At 38.1% G+C, this 24,503-nt stretch overlaps 1 protein-coding gene across 1 annotated transcript; it reads left to right on the top strand.

Annotated features, from left to right (window-relative positions):
* The first annotated feature begins 21,046 nt into the window (after positions 1–21,046).
* Positions 21,047–22,048, top strand: LOC113057564 (trace amine-associated receptor 13c-like). Its single transcript, XM_026224984.1, has one exon. It carries the CDS (start codon positions 21,047–21,049, stop codon positions 22,046–22,048), a length of 1,002 nt encoding a protein of 333 aa, XP_026080769.1.
* Positions 22,049–24,503: the final 2,455 nt, after the last annotated feature.

The following is a 24,503-nucleotide window of genomic DNA, read 5'->3' as shown; positions in this document are numbered from 1 at the left end:
AGTCTTTTGACTATAATTCTTTTTAGTTTTAGTCAAGTTTTAGTCATCTGATTTGTTTTAATTTTAGTCTTATTTTAGTCGACTAAAATTGCTTGGTATTTAAGTCGACTAAAATTGCTTGGTATTTTAGTCGACTAAAATAAGACTAAAATCAATAACAGATTTACTAGACAATTTTTTACAGCTGGTATAGGAAACAAACTTAACCAAAATATATAAAACACAAATTCAACTTTATTTCAACACAACTGTGTCTTTATTTCGATTCAAAATCTTTTATGCAGCAACAAACACTGTCATGATAATGTAAACAATAACTAGCTGCCAATTGACCATCAATAAAAGAAAAATAACGTTAGGTCCAGGACCTTAAAGCTTACAGCTGAGCTGAACAATAAGTGCATACATTTAAAGTAAATATTTAATAAGTTGGCAGCTAGGTGGATAAAAAAAAGTAACAAGATTTTATAAGGTATTCATTTGTCTAGCAATATTGTATGTTTTAAATACTACAATATTGCTAGATTTGTATGTATAATGATAGGATGTGAACATTCATGTTTCACATGACTAATATAGAAATATTTGTGATATTGTCAACAAGTAGAACATTATAAAATATACTAACATTAGTATTAATCAAATGTATTTATCATGATATTACGTATTAGTATTGTGCTCTCATCTAACTTGAAGAAGGGGCTATTTTAAAGTACTTTTCAGTTCGTAATATTTAATGCTACAACATCTACGCACTGCAGTCTTCCAATTTTGCTTAGCTCAATAAACAAAAGAACATCGTTGTGAAATTACATTTGAGAAAATGTCCGGGTGGCTCGTCTGTAAATGTCTTTTCAAATTGGTTGTGTTCTTGCCACGAATGAGCTCTCCTCGTGCTTTACAGTTGTTTTGTTTTGTTCGTCGTCAAATTTGAAGTGTGCTGTTGACATTTTGTCGCTCTTTTAGACATCACCTCTTCGAATGCCGTCTTCCCGGGAGCTCATTTAAAAACTGAAAACCTTCGCTTCACGTCTCAATAAGTCAGGCTCGGATTGGTTCTCTTCTCTCATGCAGTCTCACCTGTTATGTTTTGCTGGTTCTTTTGTTCATTCCTCGCATCTCTCCCGTCTGCTGATTTGATTTTCGTCACAGTCTATTTTCGTCTCGTCCTTTATTCGTTGACGATAATGTCAATCAATTTAGTCATAGTTTTAGTCTCCATCAGTGCCTTCTATTTTAGTTTTTGTTTTGTTTTCGTCCGCAAAAATATATTCGTGACGAAAATAATGACGAAAATATTTAGTCAACGAAACTAACACTGATCTGAGCCCTGCCCACAGAGCTCATCACAGACAGGCTGTTATGTATCAGAACAGCTCCAAGACTCAGACTCAAAGACGACTTTCTGGAAAACAGCCATGGAAGCAAGGACAACATATTTCAGCCAAAATACTCTCCAGCATTTGTTGAAGATTTCACAGAGATTCTATCAATGCTTTCCTCAGAGTCTGACTGTTTTGCTAATGCAGGGGATATTCACATAGATAATACAGAAAACAAAACTACTAAATAAATTATAACTGTTCTAAACACTTTTCACCTGATTCAGCATGTACATGGACCCACACACAAACATGGACATACTCTAGATTAAACACCAGTAGAAGTCTAAACATTTCATCCACTGTTATTAAGGACATAGCACTATCTAATCACTTCTGTATTGTATTTGATATATTGATCTCTGCTACCACTGAATCTAGATCTGTCAGAAAGAGATGCATGAACAAAAACACCAGTGTGCTATTTATGGAGGCTATACCTCTAACACCAAGCATTTCTGCAGGCTCTGTTGATCTTCTCTTTGACTCTTTTAACTGAAAAGTTTAAATGTTATTGATGTCATTGCTCCTGTGAAAGTCAGCAAGAAGACTGGCAGACAGAAATCAGCTTGGAGAAAATGAACAGCAGTACAAAGTATAAAAAGACAATGCAGAAAAGTTGAGTGGATGTGGCAGAAGAAAAAACTTAAAATTCACTATGGCATCTATAAAGACAACCTTCATGCTTTTAATGTGAAAGTAGCGGTCAGAGACAGATTCGACTGCAATATCAAGTCAAGTCAAGTCACCTTTATTTATATAGCGCTTTAAACAAAATACATTGCGTCAAAGCAACTGAACAACATTCATTAGGAAAACAGTGTGTCAATAATATCAAAGAGAAGACACAGTTTGCTTCTGAAGAAATTGATAGCAAAATTTTGGAAGAAATAGTACAGTACCTCAAACTGCTATCTTGACACATTTCACACACACACACACACACACACACGTACACACATAGATCTTTTAGAAATGTCAACACCTCACTTCTGGAACCGGAACACTTCACATAACACCGTACTTTCTACATCATTAGAAGAATGGCATCTACGCTAATATTTGTCTGTTTCTCTCTTGTTCCGAGGTCACCATGGCCACCAGATCCAGTCTGTGTCCAGATCAGAGGGTCACTGCAGTCACCCGGATCCAGTACGTATCCAGACCAGATGGTCGATCAGCACCTAGAAAGGACCTCTACTGCCCTGAAAGACAGCGGAGACCAGGACAACTAGAGCCCCAGATACAGATCCCCTGTAAAGACCTTGTCTCAGAGGACCACCAGGACAAGACCACAGGAAACAGATGATTCTTCTGCACAATCTGACTTTGCTGCAGCCTGGAATTGAACTACTGGTTTCGTCTGGTCAGAGGAGAACTGGCCCCCCAACTGAGCCTGGTTTCTCCCAAGGTTTTTTTTTCTCCATTCTGTCACCGATGGAGTTTCGGTTCCTTGCCGCTGTCGCCTCTGGCTTGCTTAGTTGGGGTCACTTCATCTACAGCGATATCATTGACTTGATTACAAATTAAAACAGACACTATTTCAACTGAACAGAGATGACATAACTAAATTCAATGATGAACTGCCTTTAACTATCATTTTGCATTATTGAGACACTGTTTTCCAAATGAATGTTGTTCAGTGCTTTGGCGCAATGTATTTTGTTTAAAGCACTATATAAATAAAGGTGATTGACTTCTTTCTGGGTCTTTACCAAACTCCCTGAAAACTGCAGTTGTTAAACCCCTTCTGAAAAAGAGCAATCATTATAACACCATATTATTGAAAAGGTTGTCTTTAGTCAGCTTAACAAATACTTAAAATCAAATGGATCCCTGGACAATTTTCAATCTGGTTTCCGACCGCAGCAAAGAGACAGTGCTCGTTATGATAATAAATTATATTTACTTAAATTCTGATTCTGGCAAATTATCAGTGCTGGTATTTCTAGATCTCAGTGCTGCATTTGACACTGTTGATTATAACATACTACTAGAGAGACTGGAAAACTGGTTCAGGCTTTCTGGGATGGTACTCAAATGGTTCAGGTCATACTTAGAAGGGAAAGGCCATTATGTGAGTATAGGATAGCATAAGTCTAAGTGGACGTCCATGACATGCGGAGTCCCACAAGGCTCAATTCTTGCACTGCTCTTGTTTAGCCTGTATGTGCTCCCACTAAGTCAAATAATGAGAAAGAACCTCATTGTCTACCACTGCTATGCTGATGATAGCCAGATTTACCTAGCATTATTGCCAAATGACTACAACACCATTGACTACCTCTGCCAATGCATTGATGAAATTAACAATTGGATGTGCCAGAATTTTTTTCAGTTAAACAAGGAAAAAACTGAGGTCACTGCATTTGGAAACAAATTTGTTTCTCAAAGATCTCAAGGCGAATTAATACATAGAGGTTTAACAACTACAAATCAATTTAGGAATATTGGTGTGATTCTGGAGACAGACCTTGGTTTCAGTAGTCATGTCAAAGCAGTAAATCAATCAGCATACTATTATGTATATATATATATATATATATATATATATATATATATATATATATATATCACACCAGTCCCCAAGTCCTTACTCTGGCTCCCAGTAATAATAAGTATTGATTTGAAAGTACTTTTACTCATTTATAAATCACTCAATGGCATAGGACCTCAATAAATAGCAGATATTTTCACTGAATATAAACCTAACAGAACCCTCGGATCATTATGATCGAGTCAGTTAGAAATGCCCGCAGTTGAAATCAGCTTCCAGAAGAGATCAGATATGCTAAAACACTAGTCACATTTAAATGCAGACTCAAAACTCATCTGTTTAGCTGTGCATTTATTGAATAAGCACTGTGCAATGTCCAAACTGACTGCATTATATTTTATATAGAATCATTTTCTATTCTTAACTGTTTTAAATTCATTTTAAGTCTTTTAAATCAATTTTCAAATGATTTTCAAAGTTTTAAAATTCCTTGATTATTTTTGTGATTTTTTTTATTATTATTTTATTTTATGTAAAGAACTTTCAATTAACATTGTCTATGAAATGTGCTATAAAAAATAAACATGCCTTGCCTATCTTTCTGTTTCTTTAACAAAGGCTATGTTGTTGTTTTTTATTTAAATGCGTTTTTTTTAATCAGTGAAAAGAGAGGACTGGAAATCCACCCTGTCATTTCTGTAAAATGGTCTGATAAATGCTTAGCCTGTTATCACAAATTAACACAGTTATAAATCAGTGAAACAGGAAAAATATACACTGAAGAGCTAAAATAGCAGAGTATTATGTATTGCACATAAAATATTTTGCTAAATGTACTTTTCAGTGCACAGAACACTGAAGTTATTGCTTACCATTGACTTCTGTTTTTGTTCATATGTTTACATATCAGATGTCTTCCTCCTTTAAAAACCTGATTGAAAGAGAGCTGCATGAACTGAAAATGATCTGTTAGGGCAGACAAACAAAATCTGCTGTGTTTTGGATTCCCAGGACCATGGATGAAGAAAACAGTTCTGCACAGTGCTTTAATACGAAAACACACAATGAATGGTGACTGTACAGAGCAAAAGCTGAATCTCTGTCATTTTGGGCTGTTTAAAAATCCTGTCTGGATGCATTTGAAAAGAGGACCTCTGGTCAGCCTAATAACATGATAAACCTGCCTTAGTGCTGTTAGCGAAGCTAATAAAAAAATGCATTGAGCAGGTCATCTGCAGTCTCACCTATGTGAACACACCGATCCAGTACAAGTCGTGAACATGGAAACAGAAATGTGAGCATGCCGATCCATGCTAGAGTTACAGTGCTCAAAAACCCCTGGGTGAACTGACCTGAATGGACTGAAATAAAAGCAGAATATGAATGTTCTTTATCCATTTTCTGAACAACACAGCATAGCAAGATCACACAAACACATTTTTCTGAATTACACTACTCATAATGCATTTCACTCAGGAATACAACAGTTGTGAATAGTAATCTTCAGCGATAACCTATAGAGAATGGCAATCTATGTCACTGCACACTGCAAAACTGTGTAGCCACCGCCATGTTTTAGGACATGCTAATTATTGTACAATGACAACAGATACAAATCACCAGAGGGAAAAAGGGCTACATTTGTATTAATATTTTTAAAAGCTGCTTGCATTTGCTTAGAATAAATGGACTAATATTCGTATTCAATAAGGATAATTCGAGCGCTCATACATGTGGCCAGGACATGACACATACACACTCATTGAAATCATATGGCCACCTTCTATGGTATCACACAAAGGACAAAACGGATTTCTGTTTTGCAGTTTTTTAATATGGCACTGATATATCTGCCAGATAAAACCAACACAACACAGATTGATCTCAGAAAGTTGATCATGTATTTCAGTGGTTCTAAATTACATTCCTCTGCATTTTTCGTACATTTATCTTATCAATGCAGATGTTGGTTCTAATTGATAGTAAGTGCCCTGCAAAGTGAACATGGCAGTATTTTTTGCCATGATTCCAGTTCAAAATGAGCGTATACGTTCAATTCAAAGAGCAATAAAGTCTGCGAGACATTAATTTAAATTGTATTTATTTACAGGGGTATATTACGTATGTCACACTTCTCGAGGAATTTATGCCTGTGTATAAAGATGCAGCAGTCCATGGCGTAGCACATATCTGTGAATGAATGTTCCAAAGTTAAGTAAACTTTACCGGATTTCCCCTGCTCAGGGAGTTGGGAGCAAAAAACACTGTGTAAGGAACATGTCAGTCGGAACACAGTTCATACATGGAACTCTCTTCTAACGGGCTGGTTATCTTAATCATGTATGTAAACTAAGAGAGACATACAAAAATAAACAGAGGGGGGTAATGTTAAACGAAGACTTGAATTAAGAACTGTTGTTTTTAATCAACACATATTGTCATATCGCCCTATTACGACACTGTAAAGCAGCTTTGAAATTAATTATATTGTATAAGCACTACACCAAATAAGTTTTACTGGACTTAAATCTCAAAAACATTTGCTGAACAATAAATCAAATCACATCACTCCAATAAATGATTTCACATTGCTTTAATCACTACTGCACTTTAAGCATGCTCAAACGGCTCGCAACCCTCCCTCCCTCCCCGTTATAAGCATGAGCATATTACTGTGCACCTTCTGGCTGTCGTCTTCTTTGTTTCAGATCACTAAGGCTTTCAAGTCTCAGCTGGCATGGATCTTACTGCTGAGAGACAATCATCCTCATAACCAGGCTACAGGATAGACATCCCACTGCCACATCTACATGATTATCACTGTTTGCTTTAAAGATGTTATTAAGAGTCTTAATTGTCATTTATTTCCAAGCTGATGGTTCCGGGGGGGGGGGGGGGGTTTAATGTTTAAACCTCTTGTATGTTCAATTATTTTGGGAGCAAGGACCCCCATAAGGAACCATACCGCCAAAGATAAATTGTGTTCAATAAACTCAAATAAACTTGCCAAAGTGGTTCCTGTCTGAACATGTTGTCGTACATTATTCATGGCATGAGCACTTACAAATTTAAGTGGATCAGAAATATGAGTCTGTAATAAATAATAAATACAAATGACAGAGCCAAATTTTGGATAAGTTGTTTATTTTCATTGAACTATACTATAACAATGAACAAACTTCACAATCTCGGGAAGGAGGCGGGAACCAGCGGACAATCAAATCAAAACTTTAAGAACCAAATAACACAAAACAGCATGACAGCCCCTCGCGGACGACTGTCACGTACAAACAAAAACCAAAACACATTATAAATCCCAGGCCTGGTCCTCTCTTGTCCTTCACTGTCGTTGCTCTTCTTTTGTATCCTTCCAATCTCCTCCGTGGGACTCGAGTGTCACAGGTGTCGCTCATCTCCAATCACTCCATCAGCCTTGCTCCGTTCCCACGGCTCTTGGCCTCGCACCACTCGTCACATATACTTTATGCTGAAAAGCAGATATTTGCACTTCATTTTAGATCAATTTTTCACTCCGGTCATGAAAGAAGTCATGGCAGTTCAAACCACAGTAAGCTTAATTCAAATTAAATTCACAGAGACTGAAGTAGTTTATGACTTTGGTTCTTTTTATTGCAATGATTTTGCCTCACATTTAACAAAAACCCACCAGTTTACTATTTAAACAAATTACAGGTGCATCTCAATAAATTAGAATGTCGTGGAAATGTTTATTTATTTCAGTAATTCAACTCAAATTGTGAAACTTCGGTAATAGGGCTTTCCGCTTTCAACTCGGCGACGACGAAAATCCTCTAATTCTGTAAACAGCAGCATACTTGATAACATCAGTCAGCTTGGCTTGGCTACTGCAATTTTCCTCACTGAATACTTACAATAAAACGAAATAGGATATCAAATACTGCTGCCTCCTTTCGTTTTCATTTAAACATAATAATAGCAGCACTCTCTCTCATCTCTCTCTCTCTCTCTCTCTCTATATATATATATATATATATATATATATATAGAGAGAGAGAGAGAGAGAGAGAGAGAGAGATACATTACAATGAAACAAAATATTATATAAATTGCCTTTCTTTATTTTCATTTTAACATATAGATAAAATGAATACAGACCAAAGATTATCTGTTAGATTTACCCAATACGAATTATATTTTATGTTTAAACCTCTGAGGTCTAAGGGTATTTTTGAGGCCTGGAGAAGTTTTCTCATGCCCTGGCATTTGTGTTTTTTTTTTCATTTTCTTATAAATATCTAAATGGCTAATGTCTAATCTCACTGTAATCAGCACAAACTGGGCTATAATAATATGTGAACAAAATGTATGTACATGATAGAGTTTTTGAGAAAAAAAAATGTTAAGCGTGGTTAGTGAAAAATGAAAAATGATAATAAATCACTTGAATAAGGCAATAAAACACATAAAGAACATTGGTTCCCGGGACTTTTGAGAACTGGAGCTTGTAGCCTAGAATATTTATTTCTAAATGATGTGAAAATCATCTTGTTTACCGTATTTTTCGGACTATAAGTCGTACATAAGACTCATCAGTCTTAAAATACGTCATGACGAGGAATTTTTTTTTTTACATTTTTCAAGACACTTTTTGTTGGTAAAAGTCATATGCGAGTAGGCGTCAACTATCATTAATATCATTGTGATTTACACCTGAGAAGACAAAGGCCCGCATAATGAGCCTTTCAGTCAGCTGTGTGACTGAGAGGGAAGAGTTACAGTGAAACATTATAATCTGAATAGGCCGTTCAGCTTAGGGGCATGATCACATTAGAAGATAGTGAATGTGAAAAACGGACATCGCATTGTTTTCATATGGATTCTTTATCACAGAATATTTTTTTTCGGCAGCACTTGTTTAGTTTAAAAGTAGACATGTCAAGCTTTCTATAGATATATCTGTCTTGTCTCTTCATTGAGTATTCACAAAGTTACAGTTAATTTTAATGATGCATTTGTAAATGAAGATCACCGCAGACAAAGGCTGCAGACAGCACACCTTGTTTGTGAAGTGCTCCAAAATTTCTTAGTAAACAGGTGCCGTAACTTTGGTTTTCAAAAAACACAATAGACCAATGGCAGCAGATTACATTGCACCCCAAATCATCACAGACTGTGAAAACTTAACACTGGACTTCAACTTGGGCTATGAGCTTCTCCACCCTTCATCAAGACTCTAGAACCTTGGTTTCCAAATGAAATACAAAACTTGTTCTCATCTGAAAAGAGGATTTTGGACCACTGGCCAACAGTCCAGTTCTTCTTCTCCTTAGCTCAGGTAAGACTCATAAGGCTGTGGTTCTTTCGGTTGGTTGTGAATCTTTTTCTTCCACACTTTTTCTTTCCACTCAACTTTCTGTTAACATGCTTGGATACAGCACTCTGTGAACAGTCAGCTTCTTTGGCAATCGATGTTTGTGGCTTACTCTCCTTGTGAAGGGTGTCAATGATTGTTTTCTGGACAACTTTCAGATTGCAGTCTTCCCCACGATTTTGTAACCTAATGAACCAAACTAAGAGACCATTTTGAAGGCTCAGGAAACCTTGCAGGTGTTTTAGTTGATTAGCTGATTGGCATGTCACTATATTGTAATTTGTTGAGTGAATTGGTGAGTTTTTGTTAAATGTGAGCCAAAATCACCACAAATAAAAGAACCAAAGACTTAAACTACTTTAGTCTGTGTAAATTATAATTTATTTAATACACAAGTTTCACAATTTGATTTGAATTACTGAAATGAACTTATCCATGACATTCTTATTTATTGAGATGCACCCGTACATTTTAATATCTTCCTCCTACAACTCAGTCTCTACCGCAATTTTCGTGTCCCAAAGTCTCAGAAAGCCATGCGTTGCTGATGTCACGTTCCCATTCTTTATTTCCCTTCTCCTGCAACATAGTCATTGATATGACTGTGATAAGTGCAGTCTCTTGTCACTGCGCAGCTGAAATCAACCACACACTTATCACAATGAAAACATCGACCTTGGAAAAAATGCGATGTATATGGCGAATCCCTGTTGAAATGCATACACAGTGATGCTTATTTAATTTAACCTGTTTCATGTCCATTTCTATCGGTGTGTCCTCAGAGCGATTGCATGCTCTAAACTGCACTCCAGCTGTATGAACACGGATGCTAAATGCAGCTATGCTTAATATTTCACTCTTGCATACAATGCACTACTAACATGAAACTTAGACTACATCCACATGAAGCTGTAATTCTTGCGTGAGGTATACAAACAAACATGGAACAATACATTTATAAATATCTGTTAATGTTAGTTAATAAGTAGTATTATCCAGTATTAATGTTGTTTCTTTGTTTAAAATAAGTGGTGATCTGCCTCTGAAATGTGTTGCTTTTTAAAACCATTGCCACTGTTACTATTGCTTTAAACTATTGCGGATGGAGACTCTCTATTCTTTTTGGCTTTAATGAGTTAAAAATAGCAACCAGCCAAAAACAGGTTGCATATGTGGTATCTGCAGTCTGGCCTTTTTTCCATGAAGTACACAAGGAGATCTAGGGGCTATCCTTTGTCTGAATGCATGTTGGTTAAAATCCTCACCATGGGTTTCCATTTGAAGCCGTGTCGCACCACAAGCTACATCACTGACAAGGCTTACATGGCAGATGGCCAAGTGGCCTTGACGACATATATGATGGTCATTCTCCAGGCTTTCCAAGCCAAGATGCGGCAGACTGGATGAGAGAGCTGGACACTTCTCCTTCAAAAAGCTGCACTCAGCCACTGAGTTGGCACTCAGGGCCACTAAAGACAGCCCAAGAAATGCTGACCGAAATAAGAGAGTCAGGGAAAGCTCAGTTGCTGGACGTGCCCATTTCTCCACATGATTTGTTCAGCGGTGCAGTTGGCTCCTTTTCTGAGAAGTTTTTTATAGGCTCAGAAACAGTGAAGAGTGCTGAGCCATTTCTTGCCAAAGAGAGAACTCTAAAAGTAGCAAAAGATCGCCTATTCCTGCCAAGGGCACAAGGACGAACTTAGAGCCAGCTGTGTAAGTAAGAAAAGCAAGTAAATTCCAGTATCTTAAGAATACCTGATCTGCAGCCACATTCATGGCAGGAGTGGTCTGAGGGGAAGCGGCCACCTAAAGAGAAACGGACAAAGAGCCGTTGTGCAAGAAGGTTCATCTTGCTGTGTTGCACCCATATGTCCCCTCACATGTTGCAGGTAACAAGGGGAAATGTTTGGAATGTTCAGTGCCAGTAAAGTTTGCAATAAAAGTAAAACCAAACAGTGTTCAACATCAGTGCTCTTTTCCTCCTCAAGTTTGTTACCAATAGCTGAGCTCTGTTTTCGAATGGCATTCTGTATGGCTCACTCTCTCAGTCTGAGCCAAACGCTCCCCTGACACACTCCGGTGGGCCAGTCATAGAGGAAGACATCAGAAAAGCCCCTCAAGTGGTGGACAGTTCCCTGTCACAAGGTGTTTCAACCCCTCTCTCGCTATACGGACACATGGGAAATGCTTCCAGGAATGTCAGAATGGGAACTGAAAACAGTCACAATCATATTTTTTTTTTGCTGTTGTTGTTATTATTACTTAATTCAACTACAGTTTGATTGAAATTACTTTGGAATGCACAGACTGTAGTTTTCTAGTTATCAATACGAAGCCAGGTACAGCAGGTGAATGGGTTACATGTTTTCTTTATTTCTTACTATTAACCCACACAGCTCATGCTCATCTTTCTTCTTTTACTACTCTCTCTGTCTTTGTATTTCTCTCTTAAATCCTATTTCCCTAGTGGTCTTAGGCCGGTGACACACTGGCTGCGTGGCGTGAGCGCCGCGTGTCTGAAGCGTCCCAGAAGCGTCCCAGAAGCGTGCCGGATTCTGTGTCTTTACACACCAGAAGCGTGCCTGACGCGGCGCTGGCGCGCTGCTGCTGTAGGGGGAGACCGTTGACAGACCAGGCCCATGTCTTCATTACAACAATATATACTTTTTTCTACACACTTGAATGTTCAGTGCCAGTAAAGTTTGCAATAAAAGTAAAACCAAACAGTGTTCAACATCAGTGCTCTTTTCCTCCTCACGTTTGTTACCAATAGCTGAGCTCTGTTTTCGAATGGCATTCTGTATGGCTCACTCTCTCAGTCTGAGCCAAACGCTCCCCTGACACACTCCGGTGGGCCAGTCATAGAGGAATACATCAGAAAAGCCCCTCAAGTGGTGGACAGTTCCCTGTCACAAGGTGTTTCAACCCCTCTCTCGCTATACGGACACATGGGAAATGCTTCCAGGAATGTCAGAATGGGAACTGAAAACAGTCACAATCATATTTTTTTTTGTTGCTGTTGTTGTTATTATTACTTACTCCAACTACAGTTTGATTGAAATTACTTTGGAATGCACAGACTGTAGTTTTCTAGTTATCAATACGAAGCCAGGTACAGCAGGTGAATGGGTTACATGTTTTCTTTATTTCTTACTATTAACCCACACAGCTCATGCTCATCTTTCTTCTTTTACTACTCTCTCTGTCTTTGTATTTCTCTCTTAAATCCTATTTCCCTAGTGGTCTTAGGCCGGTGACACACTGGCTGCGTGGCGTGAGCGCCGCGTGTCTGAAGCGTCCCAGAAGCGTCCCAGAAGCGTGGCGGATTCTGTGTCTTTACACACCAGAAGCGTGCCTGACGCGGCGCTGGCGCGCTGCTGCTGTAGGGGGAGACCATTGACAGACCAGGCCCATGTCTTCATTACAACAATATATACTTTTTTCTACACACCTACACCTACGCCTACTGATAAAGGACACCGTCAACAGTATTGACAGCGAAATAGATTATGTTTGACAGGTGCAATATTTGAAAATCGATAATTATTATTTTTTTTTTTTATTACATTTATATCTGAATTTATGTCAACATATAGCCTTTCAAATATCAAAATATCAGGAATTCATATGTATTTGTGTACAAAATGACATTTAAACACATTTTCCTATTATATTTAGCCTGGAAAAGCTTCCAACACACGCGCGTGTCGCGGTAAAAATAGGCGTCGGTTCTATTTCTAGCGAGCAAGCGTTTGCCGCGCGGCTCGAGCCGCGCCTGAGACTCGCGTCTCACGCAGGCGGTCTGTAAGCTCTAACCTGTTAACATGGGAGCCGAATTAAAAACCGACACGCCACGCGGCTGAGACGCTTGCGCCACGCATCCAGTGTGTCACCGGCCTTAGTAAGTATTACACTGAATAACTGTCACGGTTGGTAGAACCATCATTTCTGTTGATCACTATGTGGGTGGAGTTATGTGTGTCTCTCGCACTGATTGTTTCATGTGGGCGTCTCCGTTGTTCATCAGCGATAGCTGCAACTCATTACCTGCTCCCTATTTAGAGCCCTGTATTTTGTTTTGAGTTTGTCAGATCGTTGTTTGAAGCTGTTGGTTCCTATATCATCTGTATCATATTCATTAAATTATGACACTTGCAATTGCTTCCTTGCCAATTCCTTTTCATTACAATAACAGGACACCACACGGACAAAAAGAAGAAAAAAACATGATATCTGAAAAAATTAAAAAAGAGTTATGTTTTTGCAAATAGACTCTTCAATTGTTTATGTACACTTGTCTATCATCTTCTTCATATATCACACTTTTAAATTTAAGTACAGCATGTAAGATTTAAATAATGTAACATATAATTCACATCAGAATTGCTTTCTGTTCATTGATATCATCTATTTCATATATCAGTGCTACTGAAATGTTTCAAATCGAGACACAACATATCAAATCTTGAATAGAATTTAAAATATAGAATAAGAAGGAAAATATAACTTTGCACTTTCATTTGTGTACTCTGAATTATTTCTGACTCCACTTGAAAGGCACTAAAGACTTATGTCAAATAACTTATTTATATAGCACATAATAGAAGTTGTTTCAAAGCAGCTTTACAGGAATAAATGGAGGGAAATTATTCAAAGATGCAAACAAAGATCAATTCTGCTGTAAATCAGCTCTAAAAAACAGTAGTGTTGTTCAGCTGAGGTCAATTCAGCGTTGATTCAGTTCAGTTTAATGACTGTGTAAAGTTTATCAATTATGAAAATAGTTTGATTCATCTATAAAGCAGCAGTGTAGAAACAGCATCATGATCAGTGCAGTTCTCATTCAATAGTGTCTGTTCATCAGTTCAATTTCACTGCTGAATATTATTCATTATTAACATGATATTGTACTAACTAGGACTGACACAAGGGGCCTGGTTTACTAAACCCCCCCAACCCCACAAAAGAACAGTGCATTCTCAGTTGAGTCGCTGCTTTTGAATCCAGATTTGTTGCTGTCCAGGAAGTTTTTTCTGTGGGAGAAACACATAGAGTTGGTTGAACACAACTTGCTCAAGTGTCTTTGCAATGAACGGAAGAAGGGATGCATTCTATAGTGTTCTAAAAGTTCTGAATTTAGAGAGGGTTTCTTAAATAGTGGGGTTGCTCGAGCCTGCTTGAATGCTGTGGGAAATGTACCAGAGCAAAGAGAGGTGTTGATAAAATGAGTGAGGTATAACTAAAACAGAAATGTCCTGAAGGAGGTAAGTGGGGATAAGATGATCACGCGGACAGGTAGTAGGATGATCAGAAAGGAGAAATTTAGTCTGGCTCCAAGAGTGGAGAAAAGAGGAGAGATAATACGTTTTTATGGTTTTGGAGTTTTTGTCAGTTTGTGGTGTCGAGAATTGGTCACTGATGGTTCTTGTTCTGTATATTAAGAATATTGCAAAGTCTTTGGCAGTATGAGTTAATGGGGGGGGGTGGAGGAGGACAAAGAAAAGAAGAAACGGTTTTAAAAAGTGTGCAAATTTAGAACGGTTGTTAATTTTGTTGTGGTAGTATGTTGTTTTAGCTGTACAGACATTTGCAGAGGAGGAGAGGAGTGACTGATATGTACTAAGGTCAGTAGAGTTTTTGGATTTGTGCCACTTCCTCTATGCAGCCCTGGGTCTAGATAAATGTTCCCAGAGAAACCAGACAGCCAGGGGGCAGAGGAGGTAGTGTGTGCTGTTCTGAATGAAAGTGGCCAAAAGTTGTCTAAGCAATATATTAGAGTGGAGCAAAGAACGTCAGTAGCAGTGCTTGTGTCCAGAGCTGAAAACTGAGAGGGTAGAGGAAGTAAGGATGAAACCATAGGATAGGCGATTGGGAGAGCGTGAACATAGGTTATGCTGAAAGGTGACCTGCAGAGGAGTGTGTGTTGTGTTCAGACTCATTGTGAGGTTAGAAGTGAAAAGGAAGTGGTCTAAGGTGTGCAATGGTGGAACTGAAGTGTTGTCAGTTGAGCAGTAGCGTGTGTCTATAAGGTCCAATTGGTTACCTGATTTGTGAGTAGCTGTAGTAGACACAGGCTTCAGGTCAAATGAAGCAAGATGAGTGTTGAAGTCAGCAGCCTGTGGTTTATATAGGTTAATGCTGAAGTCACTGTGTAGTCCCAGAGTAGTACCATCCTCAGGGAAGCTTGAAAGTAACACATCCAACCCAATCTAAGAAATTACCCACGTGACCTGGGGGATGATAAATACAAAATTGATTGTAAAAGTAATAGGACAGTAACAGTGGGTAATACAGGTGCTTCTCAATAAATTAGAATATTGTGGAAAAGTTCATATATTTTAGTAATTTCAACTCAAATAAGGCTGGGGTCAAGGCTGGACTGGACTGTTGCCCAGTGGTCCAAAATCCTCTTTTCAGATGAGTTTCGGATTAAATTAGGAAACCAAGTTCTTAGAATCTGGAGGAATCGTGGAGAAGCTCGTAGCCCAAGTTGTGTGAAGTCCAGTGTTAAGTTTCCACAGTCTGTGATGATTTGAGGTGCAATGTCATCTGCTGCTGTTGGTCCATTGTGTTTTCTGAAAACCAAAATCACTACACCCGTTTATCAAGAAATTTTGGAGAACTGCTTCTTCCTGCTGAGCAGCTTTTTGAAGACGCTGATTTCATTTTCCAGAAGGATTTGGCACCTGCCCAAACTGCCAAAAGCACCAAAAGTTGGATAAATGACCATGGTGTGCTGACTGGCCAGCAAACTCACCAGACCTGAACCCCACAGATAATCTATAGGGTATTGTCAAGAGGAAATGAGAAACAAGAGACCAAAATATACAGATGAGCTGAAGGCCACTGTCAAAGAAACCTGGGCTTCCATACCACCTCAGCAGTGCCACATACTGATCACCTCCATGCCACGTAGAAGTTAGGCAGTAATTAAAGCAAAAGGAGCCATTACCAAGTATTGAGTACATGTACATGTAAATTAACATACATTTCAGAAGGCCAACAATTCACAAAAAAAAAGAAAAAAATATATATGTTTTTTTATTGGTCTTATTAAGTATTCTCATTTGTGGAGATTGGTGGGTTTTCAATAAATGTGAGCCAAAATCATCACAATTAAAAGAACCAAAGACTACAACTAATTCAGTCTGTGTGCACTGAATTTATTTAATAACACAAGTTTCACAATTTGAGTTGAATTACTGAAATAAATGAACTTTTCCACGATATTCTAATTTATTGAGAAGCACCTGTAGTAATTGCATGTGATTCAAACGAACTGTTGCAGGTAAGTTATTGGAGAGGATGGCAGGAGTGGCAGTGTCCTCAGTTTTGATCCGGTTTGAAGTCTCAGTTAGGGCAATGAGGTTGAGACTTGAATGACTTACTGAGCAAATATATACTTCCCTGATTCCACTGAATTTAATTCAGCTGGCCACGCCTTACTACTTATTAAAACAGCAAAGCCACATGATACACATGAGAACAAATGCAACTTCGGCATGTTTACCATGGTAAACACAGTAAACAAAACAATGTGTCCTAGCAATGTCAACCATGCTAAAATGTAATGAGTAAAGACAGAAACACTTAAAGACTAGTGTCCTTTAGGGCTGTCAAAATTGCACATTCGAATATTCCCTCTAAAAAATACATGAATATTCGAACTATTTGAACATCTGTTTGCGCATGTTGTCAAAGACGTGCATTACGTCAATAATAGGACAAAATAATACAAAGAGACATAACTACTTGTAAAGGTAGTTTATTTAAGTTTAAACGTATATGACAACAGTTGTGGCGGGCGATGCAAAGTGTCAAGACATGATAGCTGGAGTTCCACACATTATGCCATGCTCATTTGGGTGCACATTTTTGAGATGTCACCTCATGTTGCTAGTGGTCGAATGGTATGCTAACTGTATCTTAAAGCCCACTCGCAAAGCAGACAACCACGCCTCTACTACCGCGGACGTTTTTTTCCACGTTTTTTTTTTATTCTAATATTAATTTTCGCCTTCGAAATTCGTTTTTTTTTAACTATTCGAATACATATTCGAATTTAGAATACTCGTTGACAGCCCTAGTGTCCTCTTACATTTACATTTAGTCATTCTGCAGATGATTTTATCCAAAGTGACTGGCAATTGGGGGATACATAAAACTATTCTTCTAACAGAGGCAAACAGGCACAGGAAGTGCTTGTAATACCAAGTTTTAGACATTGTTCAAATAAGTACAAGCTAGAAAGAGCAGGAATAAAGAAACTTTTTTTCCATGAAGCAAAGTAGTTTCGAAAGAGATGAGTTTTCAGCTGTCGCTTGAAAATTGTCAGGGATTTTACATTCCCATAGGGGTGGGAAGATAATTCCACCAGCCATGAATTGTGAACGAGAATGTTCTGGAAAGTGATTTTGAGCTTCGCTGTAATGGTACCATGAAATGTCGCTCACTAGTTGATCTCAGACGTCTGAAAGGGATGTAGATTCATAAAAGTGGAAATAGAGGGGTGCTGAGTCTGCGGCTGTTCTATAAGCTAGCATCAATGTCTGAAACTTGATGCGAGCCCCAACTGGTAGCCAGGGCAAGGAGATAATGAGAGGTGTAACATGGGCTCTTTTGGGATCATTGAAGACCAAATGTGCCGTTGCATTCTCCTGAATCCTGACTGGTTAGCATCCAGTTTGTTGTTCAGCACACCAGATCAGTGAGGATGACGTACTGTATGCATCAGGTCTTCAGAAAAACAAGAGAAAAAAGGCAACAGACCCAGACGATGTGACACTAGCATGTATGAAATCCTGCACTGACCACCAGGCCTCCATCTTCACAGATCTTCAGCAGATCACTTGAGCTGTGTGAAGTCCTCTCATGCTTCAAACGCTTCACCATCATCCCCGTCCCAGAGAAATCCAAAATGAATGGACTTAATGACTACAGATCTTTCATTCAGGACAATGACGAGTCTGCTTACAGACAGAAGGTTAAAGAGCCAGCTGTCTGGTGCCATCTCAACAACCTGGTGCCTAACATACTCAAAATTGTGGAGATGACCGTGGACTTCACAAGGAAACCCCCTGCTCTCCCTCCACTCACCATCAACAGCAATGTAACAGCAGTGGAGAAATTCAGGTTCCTGGGCAACACTATCTCTCAGGAACTGAAGTGGGACAAACACATTGCAGGTTGAACTTGTTAAAAAGGACCACCAGAAGTTGTACTTCCTTCAACAGCTGCTGAAACAGTTCTAGTCTGCCATCATTGAATCAGTCCTCTGCACTTCTATAACTGTCAGCTCATCTACCAAATCTAACCTCAGGAGGATAGTCCGGACTACTGAGTGAATCATTGGTACAATCCTCCCTACTCTCCAAGAACTGTACTCATCCAGAGTGACCAAAAGGGCTGGCAAAATCACTCTGGATCCCTCACATTCAGCATACTTCCTCTTTGAACTGTTGCCATCTGGTCGATGCTACAGAGCACTGAGCACCAGAACAACCAGGCACAGAAACCGTTCCTTTCCTCAGACAATCCATCTCATGAACACTTATCAATAATCATGGACCACACAACACTAGTATACATTATTTATTTAACCCTCTGGAGTCGATTAACGCGTGATGAGGCATTTTCTCCTGATAACCCCGAAAAGAACTTAAATTATACTTTCAGATTTTATCATACAGATAAGAGCAATACATCAATTCTGTAAGTGATACATCGAATCTGTAAAGGGTCAACTTTTTTGTATACAAACATAATAACAACAAAACTTTGTGCACTTATAAAATAAAGATAAAAAACAAGGTGTGCTGTCTGCAGCCTTTGTCTGCGCTGATCTTCATTTACAAACGTGTCATTAAAATGAACTGTAACTGCAGCACTCTCCAATAATTTCTAATTTTCCCACTTCCCCGTTTGACTGGAAGATGTGGAGGTACTAGTCTGCTCATATCTTATGATTGGAAATTTAATCCTTTACCATCTTGTGGCATCAACAGCTCCTTTGAATCTCATTCAGTTACTGTTACCTACCCTCTTAAAATACATTTTGTTGTTGTCTATCGACCCCCAGGAACACTAGGTAACTTCTTGGATGAATTAGATGTGTTGCTCTCAACCTTTCCTGAGGATGGTATTCCCCTAGTTATGCTTGGAGATTTCAACATCCACCTAGAAAAACCTCTGTATGCTGATTTCCACACTCTGCTTCCCACTTTTGATCTCCAATGAGTGTCAACTACTGCTACTCAAAAATCAGGCAACCAACTGGACCTTATTTATACGCGACACTGCTATACTGATCATGTTCTGGTTACTGCACTGCACACGTCGGATCACTTCCTTCTCACTCTTAACCTCAACATGGTCCCTGAAACATCACTTACCCCTCCACATGTCATCTTTTGACGTAACCTGTGCACACTTTCTCCCTCCCGGCTATCTGCAGCAGTTTCATCTTCACTTCCTTCCCCTAAACTGTTAGCATCTTTGGATGCTAAGAGTGCTACCGATACTTTCTGCTCCATTCTTACATCTTCTTTAGACACTGTTTGCCCCTTATCTTCCAGGCCAGCCCATAACACCCCTTCTGCCCCTTGGTTATCTGATGTTCTATTCAAACACCGTTCTAAGCTTAGAGCTGCTGAAATGGTGTGGCGCAAATCCAAAAATACTACTGACCTTAATATGTATCAGTCACTCCTATCTTCTTTCTCTGCTAATGTCTCCACTGCTAAAAAGACATACTACTATAACAAAATTAACAATTTTCTTCACTTCTTTGTCCTCCCCCTCCTGCTTCATCTCTAATAGCTGATGACTTTGCCACATTTTTCATTAATAAAATGAAACAGCAGTGCACAATTTTCCACAATTTTCCACACCACAATCAGTCAAGCTCATATCACCAGCAAACATACACTTATTTACATCCCTCTCTTCACTCTCTGAAGCACTTATTACATTACACTTTTTTATTGTAGAAAATCAGATTGTTAAAAGGATTTCTGAAGGATTGTGAGACTGAAGTAGTGATGCAAATTCATGGTAGTTTACGCCTACTTGCATATGACTTTTACCAACAAAAAGTGTCTTAGAAAATTTAAATCAATTTATTGTTTTCTGTGAGTGAGTAAACGATGATTTTCACATAATTTAGAAAGAAAAATTATAGGCTACAACTCTCAGCCCCAGTTCTCAAAAGTCCCGGAGACCAATGTTCTGTATGTGTTTTATGGCCTTATTCAAGTGATTTAACATTTTTAGTTTTTTACTAACCATGCATAACTATTTTTTTCTAAAAAAAAAAAAAAAAAATGCTCACATATTAATATAGTCCAGTTTGTGCTGATTACAGTGAGATTATACTTTTGCCATTTAGATGTTCATAAGAAACTGGAAAAAGCTTATTTACATTTCAAATTTGCACATATCATACCTGTACATAAATAATTGTCTATATTATATATTGTGATTTAGCTTTTTTGTACATTGTCCATTTTTATATTATTATTTTTATTATCTGTGTCCTGTCTTGTGTTAGGACAGAGATGCAGTAATAATGGTGCAAAATATAATAGTAAATAAGCATCACTGGATTTACAAATCCACTATACAGTAAAGATCAGATTTATACGGTTTATAAATATTTAACTAGTGGGTGGGTTTGAGAGATGAATAATGAAACCTCAAGTCGAATGGGCTGGTTGCTATGATAAGTATAAAGCTGAGTCACGTCAGTGACAAGGATGAGGTAACTAAACTGACAAGCATCCTCACACAAAGTCTACTTTTCGTTATCCATCCATCATGAAAGTGTCTGATTTGGGAGTGACAAATGTGGACAATCAAACAATCCAATACTGCTTTCCAGACAACAATTTGTCTTGTACCAAAAGTATCAGACCAGAAGTGGAATACATTGCTGTGTACATTTTTGTTTCTGTAACATCAGTGTTCACTGTGTTTCTGAACTTGTTGGTGATTATCTCCATTTCACACTTCAAGCAGCTCCACACTCCGACCAATGTGCTGATCCTCTCTCTGGCCGTTGCTGATCTGATCGCAGGACTGATTCTCATGCCAGTGCAAGGAATGAAACTCATTGAGCCATGCTGGTACTTTGGAGAAATGTTTTGTTCAATATTTCCTCTTATTCTCTATGTGGTTGTTACTGCATCTCTTGGTAATTTGGTTATTATATCTGTGGATCGGTTCATTGCTGTGAACGACCCTTTGCAATATCCACTTAAGGTCAATAACAACAGAGTTGTTGTTTCTATTGTTGTAAACTGGTTATTTTCATTTGTATATTCATTTTATCTATTGTATGAGTATTTAATCAATCCAGAAAGAAACCACACATGTATTGGAGAATGTGTACTTTCTGTTAAATTGGAAAATTTGATATTAGATTCCTTTGTTTGTTTAGTGGCACCTTGTTCAGTAATTGCTTCTTTATATGCGAAAATTTGTTTTGTAGCAAATTACCAAGCCAAGCATTTAAATGCAGTCACAGACAAAAAAGCTAGATCAGAAAAGAAGGCTGCAAGAACCTTAGGGATCGTAGTAGGGGTTTATCTTCTTTGCTGGGCACCATACTATTTAGTTACTCTTTCCATTGGGCATGATGAAAATGATTCTCTTATAATTAACATAATGTATTGGATTTTATGCCTGAATTCCTGCATGAATCCACTTATCTATGCAATGTTTTATCGGTGGTTTAGACTATCAGCAAAATACATTTTGACATTGAAAGTATTTGAACCTTCATCAGAGTACTTCAATCTGTTCCCAGAAGAGAAATGATCACACACTCTTCACATGTAAATAAGATCATCTATTTCCAAATTCAGCAGCAGTCTTGTAATATTCAAATCCATTAGAATATTAGATGACATCAAGTCATGTACTGTAACAGCTATGTTTTTAATGTTTATATATGGTGTCTAACTCATATATCAGTGAAGGACTCTCTGCCTCCATGCTCTGTTTGTCCATAAAGGGCAAAATTGATGCAGCTTTGGAAGATAAATAAGAAAAAGTGTAAAATTTGTATTAATGGTTTTTCAGCAGTTTAGTTTCTTTTGAAAAATATGTGAAGAGAAGATGTTATGATTCATTTAGAATGTCAGACAGTGTTTAGACTAAGAGCTCTCAGTGATGTGCCAGGTCCTCACAAAAAGAAGAGTTAAAGTGCAACAACACTGGGTAAAGGTGAAGTAAGATTTAGGTAGCAAAACATTTAATATTACTTAAAACTTTTAAGCAGTAATATCTATTAATGCAAGTGACTACTATTTAGTCTAATTTTGCAAGTTTAAATGAATCGTAAAGGTATCATTCAAGTTGGCTAATTAATAATTGAATGTGACAAGACAGGTAACATTTGTCAGCAAGGTGAGGTAACACATTGACAACAAATTGTAGTTATTTTATTCCATTTAATTAAGAGAATAAATCTATTTAAATCCCAAAATTGGTTTGATTTTATCCAACGATCAACATGGTTACAGCATTGATACTAATGTACAATAACGAAATACCAAAGCTGCAGTTCCCAGAGGAGTTGAGAAAGGAGACATGAAGTCAGACACTTTCGGCTTCCTGCAGTAATTTGATGCAGATTACGTAGAGTAGATTCTGTAGCATATCAGACCCAAACCAGACAAATTAAAGAGTTGATCAATACCGTGGTTGAAACACGAGCTGAATTCCTCAGAAAGGCAACAGGATGTTGTAAATCATTCCTAGTGCCACAAGATAACCAACCAACTTTTTCACAGAACAGCTTTCAGCATTAACGCCACTAGAACAATTATTGACAATTTAAATTTGGAGAGATTGTCAAATTTGGGGAAAGTAATCAAAATGCAACGCCGGCCATATAATAAACAAGATCCTTGGATTGACTTCCCCCGACCTAGTAGAACTAGACTGAAATTCCTAAGGGGGCCTTTTAACCTCTGGTCCCCAGATAACAACTTTTTGTCAGAGAATGGCACAAGAACTGTCTTTTAATGATCTCTAAATGAATATCAGTCCATTGCTTAACTCCTTATTCATTTATATGTGACCACACATTTGACTGTCATGTTTATAATTATTATTGTGTATTTCTTTTGATAACTATTGGATAGCTTAAGGATTCATATTCATGTTTAGTATCTTTTTGTTTCAATCTGCTTGCTTGAAATGTTTATGACCATCAGTTATTTGTTTAATGTGTCATATTTTTGTTATCGGAATCATGTCCAAAATTATACCCTGCAAGAGCGGGAAAATTCGGCCCATGTGCCTGGTAAGATGGCATGTGATTTATGATACCCCGAGCAAAGACAATATCTAACTGGTCAAGACAACATTTGAGGTGTGGCCAAAAGGCCAGTTTAAATACTCAGGACACCATAAAATTCTGCTTTTAGCATTTGCTTTTCAGCTGCTGCTTTTAGTTATGAGTTTAAGCATTCTTTGAGCATGCTTCGGCCTGCATGCCTGCTGCTACTTAGCCACGATGAGAAGTAACACCACCAAGTCTCATCAAACTTTCTTTTACTTTAGTTTTTTTTTTTTCGTTGAGAGTTTCGTGTTCTGGGTTAAGTTTTCTAATGCCGTGTCTCCAAATCTGACCTCGAGTGCCCATTCAACTTCAACCAGCCCACAGCTCCGCGTCTTCAGTCAACGCCCAACCACGTGCTTCCCCTCGGCAAACCCCCTTTTTACAACGATATCAAAGGGAACCCCCCTACACAGACAACGCAAGTAACTTTACCTCCAGACTCTGATCTGTAGTGGTGTATCAAATATAATTTTAACCTCATTGAGGAACTCAATGCGAGGATTAATTAAGTGATTGATGGCTGTTCATGTCTATGCAATTTCACGTATTGCTGTAAACTTATGCTGTTTCTGAAACCGCTCCCTATCCACTATATAGTGCACTATATGGGGTGTCAGCCATTTTGTAGTGTTGTCCGAATTCTGAGTGAACTACTTCATTCCCTACATTTGTCTACTTCTTTTTACCCACAATTCATTCTGATTTCGAGTGTACAACCGATGTAAACTCGCTGAAGCACTATTTCCCACAATCCAATGCGGAGTAGCATCAAGCTGGAAGCGAGAGCGGGAACGAGCGAGTTTGAATGAGAGATTAAGTTTACATCTTTATTATTTTTGTTTTAACGTTTTTTCCTACATTATTTATATTAAAATATGTTATGTAGGCAATAACTCAGTTTAATATTTGACAAATTTACTGAGG

This window comes from Carassius auratus, chromosome 38, assembly GCF_003368295.1.
Source record: "Carassius auratus strain Wakin chromosome 38, ASM336829v1, whole genome shotgun sequence".
In the NCBI taxonomy this organism is placed as follows: domain Eukaryota; kingdom Metazoa; phylum Chordata; class Actinopteri; order Cypriniformes; family Cyprinidae; genus Carassius; species Carassius auratus.
This window is presented reverse-complemented; position numbering and strand designations above follow the sequence as displayed.